General features: G+C 44.6%; 1 protein-coding gene across 3 annotated transcripts in view; it reads left to right on the top strand.

Moving 5' to 3' along the window:
* AMPD2 (adenosine monophosphate deaminase 2) overlaps positions 1–21514 on the top strand; it is a 368990-nt gene that overhangs the window by 326623 nt on the left and 20853 nt on the right. For all 3 annotated transcript variants that reach the window (XM_040337637.1, XM_040337638.1, XM_040337639.1), the window contains exon 15: positions 17544–17664. In XM_040337637.1, the coding sequence (XP_040193571.1) occupies positions 17544–17664 (121 nt within the window). The remainder of the gene's footprint in view (positions 1–17543; positions 17665–21514) is intronic.

Genomic DNA, 21514 nt, shown 5'->3' with positions numbered 1-21514 from the left:
CAAGAGAGAATAGAATCAACTTTTGAATGATCCATCTGAATACCTTCAGGAGTGATTTGATAGCCAAGAAAAGAAATAGATGTCTGACTGAAAACACACTTTTCAAGCTTGACATATAAACAATGAGTTCTGAGTCTGCCCAAAACCCATCTTACATGTTTAGTGTGTTCTTCAAAAGTGTCAGAAAAAATCAAAATGTCGTCCAGATAAATTACAACACAAATGTCTAATAAATCACGAAAAATGTCGTTGATGAAATGCTGGAAAGTTGCAGGTGCATTACATAACCCGAATGGCATTACCAAATACTCAAAAAGTCCATAACGAGTCTTCCACTCATCGCCTGGACGAATCCTGATTAAATTGTATGCACCTCTGAGATCTAATTTTGTAAAGATCTTGGAGGTCTGCAAACGTTCTATTAATTCTGGGATAAGAGGCAGGGGATAACGATTTTTTACCGTGATGTTGTTCAATGATCGATAATCGATTATAGGTCTGAGTGAACCATCTTTGTTTTTTACAAAAAACATGGCTGCACTTGCCGGAGAAGTGGAAGGTCTGATAAAACCCTTTCTTAGGTTATCATCGAGATAGTCCTTGAGATGGAACAGTTCTGGCTGAGATAGTGGGTAGATTCTAGCAGTTGGAATAGGCCTATCTGGGATAAGATCAATAGGACAGTCATATATTCTATGAGGTGGAAGTGTCTCTGCATTGGTTTTGCTAAAAACATCGGAAAAATCATGTAGATAAGTTGGAAGACCCTCACAATTTACAGTAGTTAAAAGTATGTTATAGATTGGGTAGCAAGTTTGTTTACAAAATGTAGAGTCTAAAGTAATTGCAGTATCGGACCAATGAATAGTTGGGTGGTGAAGATGTAACCATGGTAGGCCTAACACTATAGGGAATAAAGGTGATGGTATGACATCAAAAACCAAGGTCTCAGTATGGGCATTACCACTAGTAACCAACAGGGGTACAGTTTGAGATTTGACTGGGCCAAAAGAAGAAGTAGAGCCATCAATGAAAATGACAGACAAAGGGGTTTGCTTTACCACACAAGGGATTTTATTTAAATTAACAAAATCTAAATCAATAAAGTTGCCACAGGCACCAGTGTCGACCATCGCATCAATGGTTGTCCTATCTTGATCCCACTGTAAGGTAAGGGTGAGAGAAATATAATTATTAGTGGTAGATGCGGATGTAGTACTAGCTACATTAAATTTACTAATGTTAAAGTTATTACCTTCAGACCTATTCTTTAGGATTGGGCAAGAAGACACCATGTGGTCAGGGGCGGAACAGTAAAGACAAAGATTCTGGGCTCTTCTTCTTTGTTTCTCAGCTGGGGATAATGGGCCCTTGATTGTACCAACTTCCATAGGTACCTCCTTTGGGGGAGATCTGGACCTCCCAAAGGGTGTAGGTTGATAGGAAAAGGCACGTTCAGCCTTTCTTTCTCTGAGACGGCGATCAATCGAGAGTGAGAGAAGCATAAGATCCTCCAAAGATGTAGGAATTTCCACACGGGCGAGTTCATCCTTCATTGACTCAGATAACCCGAAATTGATTTCTGAGGGCTATATCAGTCCACAAAGTTTCACGACACCAACACTTGAACTCTGAAATGTAGTCTTCTACAGGTCTTTTCCCTTGTTTAAGGTTGCGGATAAAATTTTCTGCTGTTAATTGTTTGTTAGGGTCTTCGTAGAGGAGAGACATCTCATCTATGAAAGTATTAAGAGCACCGAGAAGATCACCGTGCTCATCTACATAGGCATCAGCCCAAACTCTTGGTTCCCCTCTAAGGTAAGAGATCAAGGTCAGAATCCTGACTCTATCAGAGTAATAGGTACGGGGGTGTAACTCAAACATAAGACGACAAGAACTAATAAATTGACGAAAATTTTTCCTGTCACCTGAAAACGGTTCTGGAGGGCAGATCTTGGGTTCAGGTCGCTCCCTAGCTTGAGGAAAATTTTGATTACGGAGAACCTCATTCTCTAAACGGAGATCATTCAAATTAGTGGTGAGAGTGTCCACACGCTGTGATAGTCCCACTAAGTGGTTTGCAAGCTCCGCTGGATCCATTATTTTTAAGGTTCCACTATTATGTGATGATCCTGTCTTGATATATGTGATTTGATTAATTGGATCTCAGCTGCGGAGGTTTCTCAGGTGTAAACCAATTAGTCACTCTAATATGTAATAAGAGTTAATGGTTTATATCATCACAACCTCAAAAGGAACACCAACATAATCAAAGAACTTATTAATTCATAAGCTTGTATTCTGTAGCATAAGAATAAAGTAGAATATGTGAGTGAGTACTTTATATTTATGATGAGGGTTGCTGTGGTTCTAAACAAAGTCTCTGAAGTAATACAGTGATAGTGAATCAGTAATTAGGCAATCCCAGATTATACAAGTATATGTTCAGGCAGACTTCAAACTGAGCAGCTATGACTATATGATAGGAAAAGTTCCATCAGACTTCAGCACAGCTAGATAGTATTAATATGTCTTATAAAGATACTTGCGGTACTGCTGGTTTGTCAGTTCAGATAGGTGTAACCTGGTCTCCGGAGTACAAACTGTAAGGAATCCTCCCTGTAGTGAGTTCCTAGGCTGGGAAGCTATGCCTGGAGGGTTGAGCCTGTAGAGGGTGAGCTGGAGGCTGAAGCAGGGTGTGGATGCGTCTTGTGGTTGAGAGGAGTGTGCCTCACTGCAGCAGGTTCTCTGGGGTCTGTAGCGCGGTTCCCGGGGGACAGCAGGGGTCCAACAGAATAGTGGAACCCCCTGCTGTCATTTCTAGCGATTTAAATAGCCGCCGGGGCGCGGGAAACAGGAGAGCACGCTGGAACGCAAACACTGGCGCGGCGGAAGTGACGCGACCAGTGCAGAGAGAGGAGCGCAGCCGATGGAATAGGTAAGGCTGCGCTCGTCTTATACTGAATAACGCCAGTGGCGTTACAGGCGGTCACTTAAACCCCTTCTAGATGGTCTTAGCGAGAAAGGGCTCACTTACAAATGGGGGCACCCATTCCACCTCATAGTCCGCAAGGGACCAGAGACTTTCCAAGACATCCAACAGAGCTTCCGGACCTGTTTGCCTTTGCAGGGATGGACCCGGTCCCAATTCCCAACTGGCTCACGGTGATCGTTCCCAGGGATCCTCAACACCAGGCCTCCCTGGGTGGTCCACAGAGGGCTCGAAATAGTCGTCACTATCGTGGGGATCTTTCACAGGCTCGCTCAGCAGGATATCCCCGACGCCAAGTTCCGAATGAGGAACCCGCCAGCTGATCCCATCCACACAGCCGTCCGATGTTTCCACAACTAGACATTCCCTCTGTGTTTTTTTTTTCTTCTTTTCCTCTTTTTTTTTTATCCAGATGAAACTTGCATGCTCTGCTTATTATTCTCCTCATCCAGGGGGGCATACCAAGGAGGCTCTGTGAGACTTTGATAGACCGGGGTGCAATTGCTAGGCCACCATGCATGACTGACTGGGCTGTAGGTTTTCCTCCCCCCTCCCCCTTTTAAATTTATTTTTTTCCATACTATACAGTATGCATCTGGTGTGGCCGTCAGTATGTGCGTGTATAGATATGTATGTGCGGGTGTGTAAATGTGCACATGCACATATTTAGTGTATTGACGGGATAATGCATACCTTATGCCATTTTTTTTTTGGCTGGTTCACAGGTTATTACTGCTGTTATGGTTACCGTTACTGGTTTAAAAGTTTCTTACATTTTTGTGGCCTATATGTCAGTGCGGGCTCGCCGCCTGCGCAGTCGCGCGCATGCCTGACTACACTGTACTGGGACGAGCTCAGTGGTTACACATCTTCACGACTAAGCTAAGACTCTCAACCGATGTGTTCACGTCTGGTGCATATGACTAACGCTAACCCTCCTTGAGGGGGGGTTGAATTCCCCGGAGAAAAGCACTAGTTGTCTGGCTGAGCTTTGGAGACATAGGGCTAGTATTGCATTTCTCCAAGAGACTCATTTTAGGGCAGACAAGATACCCAAACTATCGAACAAAAGTTTTCCAACGTCTTATCACAGTCCGTCGCCAGCCTCTAAATCTAAAGGGACGAGTATCCTCATATCTAAATCCCTTCCCTAGCAACTTTTAGATGAGTATCATGATCAGGAGGGGAGCTTCCTGCTACTGAAAGGGAAAATTTATTCTCAGACCTTCACTCTTGCGAACATCTACCTTCCTAATTCTAACCAACTCCCTACACTTGAAGCCTTTTTGTCCACCCTAAACTCCTTTCTTGAGGGAACCCTTATACTAGGAGGGGACTTCAACCTGACCCTGAATCCTCACAGGGACTCCTCCTCCAACTTCTATTCCCTTCCTCGGGGTACTCGCCTCCGTCTCAAAGACCTACACACCTATCAACTAGTTGATATCTGGAGAATATTCCATCTGCAAGAGCGGGATTATACTTTCTATTCCCCTGTCCATGGTTCTTACTCTAGAATTGACTTTTTCTTATTGAAGCACACAACATTACCTCTAGTCACCAAAACGGATATTGGTCACATTGCACTCTCTGACCACGCTCCAATAGTACTGGAGCTTACTCTATCGCAAGCGACCTCTAGGTCCTCCACTTGGCGGCTTAATGAACGCTCCTCAAAAACCCCGAAGTAGCCACTGCCATCCGTAATGACCTTACCTCATATTTCGCCACCAACGATGGCTCCGTCGAGAGCCCGATCTCTTTGTGGTCAGCACATAAGTGCTTTATTAGGGGATCTTTAATCAAACACGGGCATGCAGCCAAACAACTTTGCATCAAGACCTTATCTGACCTATTGACGCAACTTAATATCTTAGAACGCCGACACAAGACCATACAACGGAAGTAGAACTACTTAGGCTCCGGGAGGCAATAAGGGAACACTCTCTGTACAAGGCGAAACACGTACTCTTGATGGCTCGCCGCTCCTTTTATGAGTATGGTGACAAATGTGGCCGTTTACTGGCCAACGCACTTCGAGCTAAATGCTCTCAGACATATGTTCCGGCTTTACTTTCCCCAACAGGCTCTAAAGTCCATACCTCTCCCGATCTGGCAGAGACGTTCCGCGATTTTTACTCTAAACTGTACAATTTAGACTCTACCTCCACCCCAACATCCTGTAGCCTCCCAGATATTGGTACTTATCTTGAAGAAACCAATTTGCCCACACTGACGGTCGAAGAGAGGGAGGCTCTATCCCAACCTATAACTGCTGAGGAATTGGCAACTGTTATGGCTGACACCCAGCCTGGCAAGGCGCCTGGACCAGACGGCTTCACCCTCCCCTACTACAAGACATATCTTCATCTATTTACACCTTACTTCCTAGACATTTAATGGCATCTTAGATGGACACGATTTACCAACCGATATGCTCTGTGCCTCTATTACAGTCCTACCCAAACCAGGCAAGGACCCAATGCTGTGTGGCAGTTATAGGCCTATCTCCCTCCTGAATTGTGATGTCAAGCTCTTCACCAAAATTTTAGCTTCCAGATTGAATAGTTTGTTGCAACGTGTGGTGGCTGCAGACCAGGTCGGCTTTATACAGACTAGAGAAGCCAGGGACAACACTACCCGGACCCTGGACATCATCGCAAAAGCGAATAGATCCCGCATTCCCCTTCTTCTTTTGTCCACCGACGCCGAGAAGGCTTTCAACAGGGTGGACTGGATCTTTCTCCAGGAAACTCTTAAATTTGTTGGAATGCCTGACCCCATCCTGTCCTGGATAGCAGCCCTATACAAAAATCCCACGGCAACGGTTTGGGTGAATGGACACAGTTCCGCCCCTTACTCAATATCAAACGGCACTAGACAGGGCTGCCCCCTATCCCCTTTTGCTGTTTGTTCTTTCCCTGGAGCCTTTTCTACACCACATTAGAGGTCACCTCTCTATTAGAGGCGTCCAAGCCGGCCCTCAACAACATAAAGTGGCAGCCTATGCCAATGATCTTTTACTCTACATCACTGAACCACTCATCTCCTTGCCCTGTTTGCTACAGGAGTTAAAAAGATATGGCGCATTATCTAAGTTTAAGGTTAATCTAAAAAAATCAGAGGCCCTGAATGTCCCCCTGCCAGACTCTACGGTGGCGAGATTACGCCCCTTTTTCCCATTCAAATGGGCGACTCGCTCGATCCAATACTTGGGGACAAAAATTCCCGCAAACCTGAGCGACATTTTCTCCCTCAACTACCAGCCTTTTTTGTCAGCGTTATCTGCGGATTTTAAGAGGTGGGACTCTCTGGCCCTGTCCTGGTTCGGTCGATGTAATGTCCTTAAGATGAACGCGATGCCCAGACTCTTGCACCTTTTACAAACTCTACCAATCAAAATACCCCAGTCCTATTTTCATGCAGTCCGATCAGCATTTATTAAATTCATATGGAGAGGCAAACACCCACGCCTCGGCAGAACGTTATTGCTAAGACCCAAGCTCAGAGGCGGGCTCGGATTCCCGGAACCTGCTTTGTACTACACTGCGACACACTTGGCCAGGGTTGTAGACTGGTGCCGACACGTTGACGCAAAATTGTGGGTAGCCCTAGAACAGGAGGCAGCCAGTGCCCCACTCGCTGGCTTACCGTGGGTAGAAAAAATCCACACTACTCATCTGACTGCTCATCCGGTGATTGGCCCTACTCTGGCAGAAATGGACAGGTTTTCTCATCTATCTTCATTGTGTAATTTTCCCTCCCCAATGACACCCCTCGTTGGGCATCCAGCGTTCACACCAGGCCTCGCTGATCCCACTTTCCACACGCAAGCCTCACAGGGACTTCTGGGGGCCTCCCAGTTCTTGCAACCCTCTGGCTGGTTCCCTGCAGAGACTGTGCTATCTGGGCTAGCTCCTCTAAGGTTGGATTACTGGAGGACTATTCAGTTCTCGCATTTTCTTGGCTCATTGCCTAAGCCTGCTCTTTTTCGCCGTAAACATCCTTTTCAGAAACTTTGTTTGGGCGAGGGCCCGATCCGGGGCTCTCTTTCTACCTCCTACAAATCTTTATTGGAACTTCACGCTGCTGAGGATCCCCCTTACTTGGCAAAATGGGAGAGGGACTTGGGAGTTACATTCTCCGGGCCACAAAAAGAACGCATACACTTCTTTGCACAGAAGTCTTCTTTATACAGCAAATATCAAGAGACCACATATAAGATAATTACACGCTGGTATAGGACACCATCAGTCTTGGCACAGATGTTCCCTGGACAAACGGATAACTGCAAGCGATGTGGCCTTCATCAGGGAACCATCTTGCACATCTACTGGGAATGCTCTGTGCTCAAGACTTTCTGGGAACCAGTCCTCAAACTCATACATAAATTCACTGACGTTTCCCTACAGGGCGACCCGGGCGCAATCCTACTAAACCTTACCCCTTTATCTAGGAAACGTTATCATAAGTCCCTTCTCAAACACCTTCTTAATACTGCACGGGCGTGCATTCCGCCCCTCTGGAAACAACAATCTGCGCCGACGGTGGCCGATGGTTTTATTGGGTCCAATTCCGCTTCTCCGATGAATTCCTCAAATATGCCTAACCGTGGCAGTTGCCAGTGAGTCCTACTGTCTGATGGCTCCCGCGAGGTGACACAGCTCCCGCCTCCTTGTAACCCCACTTCCCGTCCTGAAGAACCCCTCCCCCACCTCTCTCTGTCTGTCTCTGCCTCTGTCTTTCTCTCTCTGGAAAACATAAAAGAGTGGTGTGCGCAGAACCTAGTAATGCTCACCGTTATAGACTTCCCCCAATGATCTGGCTGATCTCTCTTTTCCTTTGGAGGGGAGAGGCTGCCTTTAACGTAGACCGGTTGGAGGGGTAGTAGCACTCTTTTCTTAGCATTGTTTATTTTTCTTTTTGTTATCGCATATGTGTGCTCTACCCTTCCACGGTATACTCTGATGTATTAGTACTGCTAATGATGTTGTCTACTGATTTTATATTTTGGCGAAGTTACCCTTTTATTGTATCTGCTGTATACCACTCAATAAAAATGTAAAATTAAAAAAATGTCTTGAATAGTGTAGTGTCCAGAGGTTGGAATACCTTAGTAGATCAACTGAGACTAGGGGGGGGGAGTGTATATGTACTGGAGCATAAAGGAAATCATCCTAAAGAAAGGGTTTGTTGGAAAGTTTTTCAATCCAATAAGTTTCCACTCTTAATATGGCATTATCCCAGTCCCTGGGATTGGGGGGAATAACCTCCAATAGAAAGAAGGAGATCACTGTATTGTCAAATCTATGGTGTAGACCTATATGTTTGGTCACAGGTGTTAGAATTTTGCCTCCACCAGAATAATAGAGGTGATCCCTCATCCTTATACCAAGTTTGCGAATAATTTTACCTATGTAAAATGCATGACATTGGCAAGTCATAAGGTAAATAACTCCACGGGTAGCACAATCAGCATATTGTCTGGACTGGAACCACTGACCGTTGGGCAGGCGAATGCCCTTTCCCTCAGAAATCCAAGGGCAAAGGCTACATCTGCCACAGTGGTAGGTCCCTCTGGGAGAGTGAGATGTGGTCTGAACCTTGGGTTAATAATGACTGCTAGTGAAGGTATCTTGCAATGAGGTTGCCCGTCTAAAAAACAATTCTGGAGTGGGGCGTATATACTTGGATAAAGTATGATCTTCAGCTAATATATGGCAATTATTGGAAATTGATGCTCACAAAGAGTTTTCATGAGCAGAAAAGCTAGTGATGAATTTAACTGTATTCATTTCAGTTTTGGGCGTCTTCTTAAATAGAAGTTCAGCTCTAGGTCTTGTTCTAGCTTTGTTGAAGGCTTTTCTCAACAAAGTTTTAGAATATCCCCTATCGGATAATCTTAATCGTAACAAATTAGATTGATGAAAAAAATCTTCTTCTGATGAACAAATCCTGCGTAGACGCTGGTATTGTGCATAGGGTATGCTTCTAATAAGCGGGGCTGGGTGAGAACTGTGAGCGTGTAAAATGGTATTGTCCGAACTGGGCTTACGATACAAATCAGTTGTAATATAGCCATTCTCATTGATACAAATTAGCAAATCAAGAAAGGCCATTTCTGTGGGATTGAAGGTGTGTGTAAATTTCAGATTAAAATCATTGGTATTGAGGGCACCCAAGAAGTCTAAAAGATCATCTCTAGACCCCGTCCACACAATTAGCAGATCATCAATAAGGCTAAACCAAAACTGTTTCTTGGTCAACCAAAAAGTGAATTTCTCATCAGAAAATAACCACCTCTCCCAACCGCCTAGGTATAAATTGGCGTAAGCCGGGGCACAACAAGTGCCCATAGCCACCCCTTGCCTTTGCAGATAGGCCTGGTTCATAAAGGTAAAGTGATTTCTGGTAAGTATGAACCTAAGCAAATCTAAAATCAATCCCTTATGAGACCAGGTGGTATGATCCTGTTCTTTTAGAAAGGACTCGGTCACCTGGTTGCCCTGCTTGTGCAGGATGCTAGGGTACAACGCCTCTATATCCACAGCTACGAGCAGGGCATCCGGGGAACATGAGTCCTCCCCTCAATGTGTCTCAGCAGATCCTGTGTGTCCCGGACGGAAGATGGAAGGCAGATGACATGTGGCATCAAAAAGGAGTCCACATATCTGCTCGCCTTTTCGGTTAATAAATAATTTCCAGAAATGATCAGTCTGCCGGGTGGATTTTTAGGATTCTTATGGATCTTAGGGAGGGCATAAAATGTGGCCAATTTGGGGAACTTAAGTATTAAGTATTCTAGAGTTTTTTGATCAATCAATCCATTCAGATAGGCGTTGGTACATAATATACGTAAGCTCGTTAATGAACACTGGAATTTGTTGTATATCAATTTTACAATAGCATTCATGTTTTTTTTTTTGTTTTTTTTTAAATTATGTTTATTGAATTTTTCAAAATATTAGTGTACAAGCATTTTCAATAAAGCATTACACATCAAACTTTTGCGTTGAGAAACGCCAACTTCTTGTCTTACATAAGTTTAAATGAACTGACATATTATAAACTTTAATAAGTATATATATTTAAAGCAGGACTTAAGTAAATGGGGAGGGGAAATGATAAGAGAGAGGAGAGAAAGGTTTTTCTGTTTACTGAAATGAGTAAATAATATTACGTATCAATAGGCATATTCTATAATTTCATTTTGTTATGTGTTGACTAAAAACGTCCAGAATAAAGGTCAATTTTATCTAGAACAATCCATCAGGACTCCAGTAAGGCATGACATTCAGCGGAATTCACAAAGTGTGTCCAATAGGACCATTTATCAAGATACGATCTTGAAGAGTCCCTAGATTGATGAATTAATTCTTCCATTTTGGAAATATGGTTTACCTTACGTATCCATTCCGGAATGGTAGGTGGGAGATTTTGTTTCCACTTTGCTGGTATGCAAAGCCTCGCTGCGTTGATGAGGTGTATTATAATGGTGTCTTTGTAAACGGAGTGAGAGAGGCTAGACAAGTGTAGTAAGTATTGTCCCGCCGTGAAATCGGGAGAGTAAGTAGTTATTTGTACTATCAATTTATGTACTCCCGTCCAAAATTCAGCCAATACATTGCATTCCCACCAAATGTGTATCAAACTTCCCGGCGCGACCATACATCGCCAGCAAAGGGGCGATGTGTCGGGGTTAAATTTGTGAATGACCAACGGGGTCTTGTACCATCTTGAATAGATTTTGTATCCGTTTTCTTGTGTACAGATGTTCAATGTGCCTTTGTGCAATCGTTTAAATACATTCGCCCATTGATCATTCGTCACAGAAACTTGAAGGTCCTTTTCCCAGTGAAGGTTTGTGTTGTCCAATTGAGGGTCTACGTCAGAATTTAGAAGGTTATAAGTGAAGGAAATGAGGTGGCTCTGAGGGGATTCCCTAAGGCAAATTGTTTCAAATGGTGTCTTTGGCCTATACCATCCACTCATTGGTTCTAGCCTTTCAAGAAATCTAGTGATTTTAACATAATTGATATTGGAGATTTTACAATTAGGGTCAGTAGTTTGGAAGGATTCAAGAGACAAAAGGATAGTATTCTTAAAGAAATCTGTAGCTCTGTATAACGTTACTGGAAGAGTATCGGATGTCGATGCGTTACTGTCAGGAAGATACATTTCAGGATTTATTGTGATTGGGGTAACTGGTCCATACATGGAAGACACCTTCTTCGTCTTACATAAATTCCTGAATATCTTCAGGGACGCTCCTACCATGGGATGTGTTTTAGTTATACGAGGGATCTTTTTGGGGTTGATCCATGGTAGGTGTCTTATAGGTGCACTTGAAAAACAGGAAAGTTCCTCCAATGCTATCCAATCTTTGGATCGAGCATGCACTTGCCAGTCAATTATCTTGGATAGGTGGCAGGCCCAATAGTACTTGCGCAAATCCGGAACTCCGATACCTCCCAGATGCTTGGGTTCCACCAATTTGTCCCATTTAATTCGAGGTTGTTTCCCACCCCATATAAAGTTTACACAAATCTTACGAAAGGACGTGAAAAAAGAGCTGGGGATACAAATAGGCAGTGTCTGAAATAGGTATAAAAATCTCGGTAGGATGTTCATCTTAATTATATTCACACGACCAAACCATGAGAATAGTCCCTTATCCCATCTTGTTAAATCGGATCTAACCACATTCAATAATGGAACAAAATTATTAGAGTATATGTCATCTAAATGGGGGGACAAATTAACGCCTAAGTAGGACAATACTCTATCTTCCCAAACAAATGGGAAGTTCTTTTTGCATAGATTAACCTGGTCTGGAGGTAGGGAGATATTGAGGGCTCTGGATTTTGCAAAATTAATTTTCAGGTTGGACATGTCTTGGAAGATGGAAAAGTCTTTTAACAGATTGGGGAGTGTAATGATAGGATTAGTCAGAAATAATAGCACATCGTCAGCGAATGCAGCTAATTTATATTGTTTATCTCCAATGGTTATCCCCACAATGTCTTGATTGGCTCGGAGCCTACATAGGAGGGGTTCCAATATTAGAACGAAAATGATCGGTGATAATGGGCATCCCTGTCGAGTTCCATTGGATTCAATTCATTCATGTTTTTTAAGATGTTGAGACACATTTTTTGGTACTTAGGCTGGGAAATGAGAACGATATTCCCACCCTTATCCAAAAGTTTTATTACGATGTCATTGCAGGATTTTAAAGATCTTAAAGCCTCTTGTTGTTCATTAGAGATGTTAGTCTCTGGTCTATCCCATTGGCGAGATTTAAGGTCCCGAATTGTTAGTTGTAGAAAGGCCCATATATTTAGGGAGGTGGATAAATCAGGGAAATGGCAAGATTTAGGTTTAAAATAAATACTTTTAGGGTCAGTGATGTATGTGACACTTACGTCAGGTGTGACACCAGACGAGGAAACCGGATCATCAGGGTTACTCTCCTCATAGAGGAGTATCAGGTCCCTGAGGGCCCTGAATTTGTCAATCATGAAATGTTTAATTTGCTCAGTCAAATCCTTTTCTAATTTTTTGTTGTTCCGTTCAGAGTCAAACATGAACCTATAAGTCCATCTTCGAGCAAAGAGGTACAAATCCTTGATCGTTTCTGATATCTTAATTGGCTGAGCTGGGCAAAAGCCCAGTCCCAGCTGTAATATGGATTTTTGTGCCATTCTAAGTTTCATGGGAGTTAGGCCCCATACACACGATAGAATCCATCCGCTGAAAAATCCCAGCAAATGGGTTTCAGCGGATAGATCCTATGGTGTGTACACTCCAGCGGATCTGTTTCCGCGGATATTTCTCCCCTGGGATGGATTCCAGCAGATCGAATATTTTCTGACATGCCAAACAAATCCATCTGCTGGAATCCATCCCAACGGATGGATCCGCTGGTCTGTATAGACTCACCGGATCCATCCGTCCGAAGGGATCCCCCACATGCGTCGTAATGATTCGACGCATGCGTGGAATTCCTTATATGACAGCGTCGCGCACGTCGCCGCGTCATAATCGCGGCGACGGCGCGACACGTCATCGCCAGAGGATTTCGGCGCAGATTTCAATGCGATGGTGAGTACAATCCATCGCATAAAAATCAGCGGAAATCCTCGAGAGGATTTATCCGTGGAAACGGTCCGCTGGACCGTATCTGCGGATAAATCCTCCCGTGTGTATGGGGCCTTAGATTTATAAAAATTAAGCTTGGATTGACTGTTTGACTCTGAGTGGTAGATGGACGATACACAAAGGCGCTCAGGCCTGCTTCTTGGCCTCCTGAAGGGCCAAGGCTGGGTCTAAAGGGACACCCCTGGACAGTATTCCTTGTAAAGCAGGGGTTAAGTTGCCACCTGTAGCCTGTTCCCTCGTCTGGGGCGACACATCAGCACGCTTTTTATGTTTAGGATCGGAGGGTGAATGATCACTACCTCGGCCACGTTTTTGAGGATGTGGTGCCTGTGCTCCAGTAGAGCGGCCCTGAGTCTGGGGAAAAGAAAATGAAGACTGTGGTTAATCAGATTCAGTAGTTTCATCATTCCTAGACTGTGCTGTAGGTTTCGATCTTCTCCCACCTCCTCTACCCATACCCACTCTGCTGGTCCACTTCTCAACCAGCAGTAGCATTAATTTCTTACTGCTTGTTGTGAGCAAGATTTTTTTTAAATATCAGTAGGATTTTTGATAGTGGGAAAGGTCTGGAGACAATGTCCTTATGGATTGATGTATTGCTGAAAATACTCGATATGCCAGTAAAGATGGTATTTGTGTTTAAGCAAACCCTGGATTCTACCCAAATAAAGAGTGAAATCATGTCCATGCCGTACCATGAAGGTCCATTCCAACCACAAGTCCTGTTGGTACATGCACCCAACAATGAACAAAGACAAAATAGAGAAAAAATCTAAAAAAGCAACAGCCAGTCTTAAAAGAAAGACGGTGTTGAACAGAAGGGGAAAAAAGGGGAGGGGCACTCAAAGAATATATATATACACCCTCTGAAACAGGAGAAAAGTGTATATATGTATATATATATATATATAAAAATGTATTATAACAATTATTACAAAAAAAATATATAGTAATCAATTTCAGAAACTCTGTGAATGAATGATGCCACTTACTGTCACCCCCGCTTCCCGACACTATGAGAGATCGGAAGAGATGCGGGGGCTGCTGCTTTTGTAGCATGTTACATGTTACACCGGCTATAACACATACCATGTTACTATAGGTGAAGTTGGTGACAAGGGGCCAAATCCACAAAGCAGATGCGCCGACTTAACTCGAGATTTCTAAATTTACACGGCGCGTATCTTTGCGCCTGATCCTCAAAACGAGATACGCATGAAATTCCGGTATTTCCGTCCTACCTAAAATAATTACACCGGCGCTTCTTTGTGCGCAAATTACGCTAGACACGCCGCTGTATTTGATAGGCAAAGATGCAAATGAGGGAGATAGGGCGATCCACAAAATTAAGTGTGTGCGGCGTAGATTACGACCTGTGTGCTTCTGTTAGTTTCCCAGCCCTAATTTTACACATGCCGTGTAAAGGTCAGCTAAAGCAATACCATGAAGGAAGAGCTGAGCACACACACTTGCTGGACTACAATCTGTATGCCACCATGCCAGGGGCATCCATGTCCCTATCTATAATAGTGACTTTAGTAACCCAGGGTACCCCCTCTTCTGAGGGAACAGCAGTCAGTAGACGCCTCGCAGAATGCATATTTGCACAGTAAACGCACATTAATGATGTCACAATGAGAATGCATGAATGCACGCCACTGTGGTCCCTAGCACAGACACATCACATGCACATCGAATTGGATTAGATCCAAGTCCCCCCCCCCCCCCCCTTTGGTACTTGGGAGCAGCAACGCCACGCCACGGCTCCAATTATGTCACTGTGCATTCATACACCATTCAGGAACCTGGGATCACTTCTCCCTGGTCCTGGGGATCCCTACTCCACCAAAACTGAGGGTGACACCCTTATTTTATCAGGAATGCCACCCCCCCCCCACATTCACACATCATTCACACACATAAATCAAATCATAAGTACAGAATACCAAATGAAAAAAAAAAAAAAAAAAAGTACCCCTGCTAAGTAATTATCGGCGGCGATTGCTACGCCTTGGCTGGCCATGGGCACGCCCTCGCGGAGGATGTCCATTGGGGGGGTGTGAGCTGGGGAAGGAGGAGCCTCCTGGGGGGGTGAGCAGGGGAAGGAGGAGCCTCCTGGGGGGGTGAGCAGGGGAAGGAGGAGCCTCCCCTGCTGGCCTGCCCTCCAAGACCACTGCAATTCTAGTGAGACAGGCAGTGAGGGCAGCCGCATTGGCCTGGCCAGACCTAGTATTGTCCTGCACAGCCTGGGTCAGGGCAGTCACCTCCCGGGCCACGCCTGTTGTGGCGGTCTGTAGGTCGTTCATGCATGTAATGACCGCCACTGAGTTGGTGGCCACATCACCGACTGCCTCCATCATTACACCCAGGCTGTGCTCCATCTGGGTCATTTTTTGTAGCATTTTAGCCAGAGTGCGGGTCTGCCGGGCATTGTCCCTCAGCAGACTGACTGGCAGACGCTCGGCCACCCCCCTGCTGTCCTGGGTTGCCATCCTGCCTGCCCCTGAGGCTTGTGGCCTGGGAGGAGGGGATAGAGTGACCCTTGTGGGTGGAGGCCTATTGGGGGAGAAGTGGGAGGGGCTACCCCTGATGGTGGCCTGACTGGTGCCAGCCTCTGGGGTAGCCTCAGGGGAAGACTCAAAGGTCATCATATCAGAGGCCAACAGGACTTCCCGGCCAATCTGAATATTTTCTTCCTCCTCCCCCTCATCCTCCTCCCCCTCATCCTCCTCCCCCTCAACCTCCTCCCCCTCAACCTCCTCCCCCTCAACCTCCTCATGAGGGGAGGTTTGGCCACTCCCCTCCCCTGGGGAATCCTGCCCTTCTTGGGAGTCATCAGCAGCCTGTCTTGGGGGTGGTGCAGCAGCCTGGCCTGATGGGCCTGCAACCTCCTGGCCTGATGGGCCTGCAACCTCCTGGCCTGATGGGCCTGCAACCTCCTGCAACAATCACAGGTTTGAGGATCCACACACTTGGCACATCTTCCCTTCCCCCACCCACACATGCTAATCACCAGAGAGAAAAACCAAAAACTTACCTGTCCTCACAGGAACATCTGACTGATAGCCAGGCAGGCCCACCACCTGCTGTGGGTGGAAACACTGGGCCACTGCCCATTCCTCCTCCGTCAGTCTGACTGGGCAGGGTCCCCCTCCTCCAGTGCCCCTGGTATGGGCATCCATCTTTGCCATCTTATTGAGGACGACGCTCCTAAGGTCGTTAATCTTTTTCTGTATGCCAGCGGGGGTCCTGGTCTCCCCCCCCCCCGCCGCATTGACCTGATCCGTTATCCGTTTAAGGAGCTCCTTCCTCCTGGCCGGGGTGGTGTTATGGCTCTCAGGGCCATGCAGATATCGCCCATATCGCACGATGCCCCGAGCAAGAATTTGCTTCTCTCCCAGGGTGAAATTAAGCTTCCTGCGCTTGGGGGCCATCACAGACACCACCCAGCACCAAGAAACTCACCCAAAAAACAATCACCAATACACACCCAACAAACAGACAAAAATACACACCCAAAAACCAGACAAAAATATACACCCAAAAAACAGACAAAAATATACACCCAAAAAACAAACAAAAATCTAAACACACAAGCAGACAGCTACTATAAATTCAAAATAAAACACGAACAAAAAACAAACAAAATACAAGCACAAAAAAACAATCAGCAAAAACAATAACAAACAAATTAACAAAATACACTTATCAAAAACAAACACCAACTAGATTCTCCAACTCCTCAAACACTTTTCTCACAAACACAACTTACCAACACACCAACAAACGTTAAGAGCAGAAGCAAATTGCTCATGGAAGGGAAACACTGGGATATACTTTTGCAAGGGAAGTGTGTTTGACTGGGGCTTTTTATACACAGGGCGATCCTCAAACTAAGTACGCTTGGCAGCATGGGGTCACGGCTCATTACAATGAAGCACGCCCACTTCCTTCCCACTTGCAATAACCCCGCCTTACGCCTCGGAATTTAAGTTACGCTGGCGCAATTTTGTGCGCAAATGTGCTGTGGATACGGCACTTACGACACCAACTTAGGGCGCCGTAACTTAAATGACATAAGTTTTGAGTAACTTAATTTGCGCCGCTGGCTGTGGATTTGGCCCAAGGTCTCTTTAAAATCCTGCACTTCTTCACGTTTGTTGAGATGGCTCTGTTTTTCAGTGTAAAAACATTTAATTATGCTGTCATTGGCTTAGTTTATGTACCAGAGAATGATTGTCAATTTGCACCTCTTCGGGATTCCAGTTATTTATGGTGAGATCTGATTCTTGGTTATGGAGATTTTGTATGATATACAGTAAATGTTCACTGAAATGCTTCACTGAAAATGTATATAACTTTGTTGTTCTTTTTGCCCTTGTGCCAACAGGCAACGTGGGTTTCATACTTTTGTACTGAGACCACATTGTGGGGAAGCAGGACCTATTCACCACCTTGTATCTGGATTTATGCTGTCACAGAACATCTCACACGGACTTCTACTCCGCAAGGTAATGCTTCCAGCATAGCGTTTATCTGGAAAAATTAAAAAGTTGCGCACTTGCTGTACATTTTATTGGTCTCTGTTAGGGATGGGTCGAACACCTCCCCGGTTCAGTTCTCATCAGGACACCTCGAACAGGCAAAAAGTTCTAGCGAACATGTGAACCCTATTAAAGTCTATGAGAAAGTAAATTGGGTATCTGGCGCTCCAGGAGGCAATGCCCTTAGTTTGTAATAATGTACATTTGGTTAGTCACGGTAAGGGGGTGATTTAAAAAGAGGCAGTCATCCTCAGAGTGTGTCCAGCAACTCTGCAAAACATATAAAAGAAACAGGGGGGGGGGGGGGGAGGCGCCTCTCTAAGTGTAGTATTAAAACTATAACATTTATTGCACAATTAAAGACACTTACAAGATATATGTGGGAGTCATGCTCCTCATAAGTATGTAGTCCTGGCAGTTTTACTGCATCCCACAGGCTCTTTGCACAATCTGGGTAGCTGGGAAAGGTTCTGGTGTGCTGAATCCCTGTACATTCACGAAAACCAGGAAGTAGTCGGCTCCATGCTGTCCAGCTTGAACCGGAAGAGGAAATTATGTCACCAGCAGGGAGCAGGAGGAAGGGGTCAGGACTCTCTGTGGAATGAAAGGCTACGCATTTGGAGCTCACAGCTCCTTCTACTGGCCTCAATATTAATGTCTATGGGACACGAACATGAAAAACCAAAAGTACTCATTTTAAAGGCTTGTATGCAAGTTGTGCCATAAAATGTGTATGTGGACAAGGTTACTGCCCTGGGGGACATGTATCAATGCAAAAAAAGTTTTTAAAGCAATAGTTTTTAAAGGAGCAGTGATTTTAATTATGCTTAAAGTGAAACAATAAAAATGAAATATTGCTTTAACCACTTGCCAACCGTCTCACGCTGATATACGTTGGCGGAGTGGCACCACTGCGCAAATCGGCATACCTGAATGTCCTTTTAGAGCAGGATAGCAGGCGCATACACACCGCAGATGGTGCGTGCTGCAGGAGCGTGCCCGCAGGTCCCACGGACTCAATGTCTGCCGCCAGTGAGGAGTGGCGTTAAGGAGAGGCAGAACAGGGAACTGCCTACAAGGCATTTCCTGTTCAGCCTAGTGACATGACAGGGATCTACCAAGGATGGAAATAGACCTGGGGGTCCTAGTAGATGATAGGCTCAGTAATGGCATGCAATGCCAAGCTGCTGCAGAATATTGACATGCATTAAAAAGGGGATAATTCTCCCGCTCTACAAGTCTCTGGTCCGGCCGCACCTAGAGTATGCTGTCAAGTTCTGGGCACCAGTCCTCAGGAAGGATGTACTGGAAATGGAGCGAGTACAAAGAAGGGCAACAAAGCTAATAAAGGGTCTGGAGCATGTTAGTTTTAAAGAAAGGTTGCGAGCACTGAACTTATTCTCTCTGGAGAAGAGACGCTTGAGAGGGGAATTAGAAGAAAAGAGGTTTAACCTTAACATGCGTAGAGGGTTCTTTACTTTAAGAGCAGCTAGAATGTGGAATTCCCTTCCACAGGTGGTGGTATCAGCGGGGAGCATCGATTTCAAGAAACTATTAGATAAGCACCTGAAAGACCACAACATACAGAGCTATACAATGTAATACTGACATATTATTACACACATAGGTTGAACTTGTGTCTTTTTTCAAATTCACCTACTATGTAACTATGTAACATGGGGGATGAGTGGGTGCTTTAGGTTAGGGGAGGATCTACACACCCCACCGCAAAGCACCTTGTCCCCATGTTGATGGGGACAAGGGCCCTTTTCCCAACAACTCTGGCCAGTGTTTGTTGGGGTTTGCAGGCGAGGGGGCTTATCGAAATCTGTAAGCCCCACCCCCTACGTGAATGGGTATCGGGTACATTTTCTCCCTATACATTCAATGAAAAAAGTGTCAAAAAGTAAAAATCCCTCCCCACCCACCCTCCCTTCCCTCAAAAAAAAAAAAAAAAAAGGAAAAACACCCCGTCAGTCGTCCCTCCCCCCCTCTCGTATATATCCCCCTCGCTCCTCCCTATACTTAAAATATGGGGCCCATATCTTCCGGTATCTCTCATCTTGGCCTTTCATTGTCATTGTGAGATTCTCCATTAATTGAATCTCTGCTACTCTCGCGAGCCATTGTGCTCTAGATGGGGAGGTCTCTTGTTTCCACAGGACCGGGATACATGCCCTCGCGGCTATAATGAGATGTCTTACAGTAACAGCAAGTTTTTATATTTTTCCAATGACATAGGAATATCTAGTATTAACACGGCTGATGGTCTACCTTCTAGGTTAATCCCTATGATTTTTTTAATCGTTTCTATTACCATTTTCCAAAATTCCTTTATTTTTGCGCATTCCCAAAAGATATGCAATAGTGTCCCTTCTGCTGCATGACATCTCCAGCAAGCATCTGACGTCTGAGGATATATTCGATGTAATACTGTTGGCGTTCTATACCATCTAGTTAAAATTTTATATCCTCCCTCCTCATATTTACTTACTACTGAGGCCTTATGTGTAAACCGCAGTATCCTATCTTTCTGTTCTTGGGAGAATGTTAATCCCAGATCTCTCTCCCATGCCTCTATGAACGTGAATTCTTGTGGTATATCTACATTAATGATTGTTGCATAGAAGTAGGACAGCGAGTGTCTCATAGGCTTCCCCTCTAAACATATCTGCTCAAATTTTGACAGGGTTCTAACTTCTGTGTAAGTGTTTACTTTTGTCCGTAGGAATGCTTCTAGTTGCATCAGCCTAAAAAAATCGAATTCTGGTGTAGTTTCTCTTTCGATCTCTCTCCTTGTCATCAATCGGTTGTCTTTTGAAAAGTGAATGATCCTACTAATCCCCCTTTGTCGCAGAGCTTTAAATCTTAAATCTACCAGACCTGGTTGAAATGCCTTAGTACCCAAGATCGGGGTCAGCGGGCTCGGGTATTTAGACATGTTTGTTTTTTCAAAGATCTTTTTGATTATTCGTATGGTGGCTCCTAACATTGGATGTTTCTTTACATCTGCTGTTATTTCCGCTTCTGAAGTCTAGCCCAGGCCGTCCAGTGGTATTTCCACTGTAGCTTGTTCTATTTTTATCCATGGTTTCCTATTTCGCCCACACCATTCTGTTACTCTGACTAAGTGAGCTGCTGCTTGGTATTTTACCAGGTCTGGGAATCCAATCCCTCCTTCCCCTTGGGAAGTGATAAGATGGCCCTTTGTATTCTTGCAGGTTTTCCTGCCCATATAAATTTCAGGAATCTTGATCTTAGTTCCCTTAGGAAACTTTGTGGGATCTTGATTGGTAAGGCCTGAATTAGATACAGAACTTTTGGCAGCATATTCATCTTCAGTATGTTTGTCAGCCCAAACCAGGTAAAAATTTCCTTGTCCCATCTCACTAGATCTGATTTTATTCGTCTAGCCATTGCTACGTAGTTAAATTCAAATCGTTTATTTAAATTGTTATCTTTGTTCCTAGGTAGCTTATATGGGAGTCTGTCCACCTAAAGTCAAATTGCGTTGTTATCTGTTCCAGTAGTGCCGCGTTTTTTTCTATTCCTATTTCCTCTGATTTCCCGTAATTGACTTTAAAATTGGACAGTTTTCCGTACTCTCTTATTTCTGCCAAATAACATCGGTAGGGATATAACTGGGGATATTATAAAAAAAATTTGATCGTCCGCATATGCCGCCAGTTTCTGTTCTTCTCCTTTTATTTTTAGCCCCCTAATATTCAGATTTGCCTGTATCTTCCTTAGGAATGGTTCAATTGTTAAAATAAAAATAATAGACGACAGTGGGCAGCCTTGTCTTGTCCCGTTTCGA

Source organism: Rana temporaria, chromosome 2 (genome assembly GCF_905171775.1).
Source record: "Rana temporaria chromosome 2, aRanTem1.1, whole genome shotgun sequence".
Classification (NCBI taxonomy): domain Eukaryota; kingdom Metazoa; phylum Chordata; class Amphibia; order Anura; family Ranidae; genus Rana; species Rana temporaria.
This window is presented reverse-complemented; position numbering and strand designations above follow the sequence as displayed.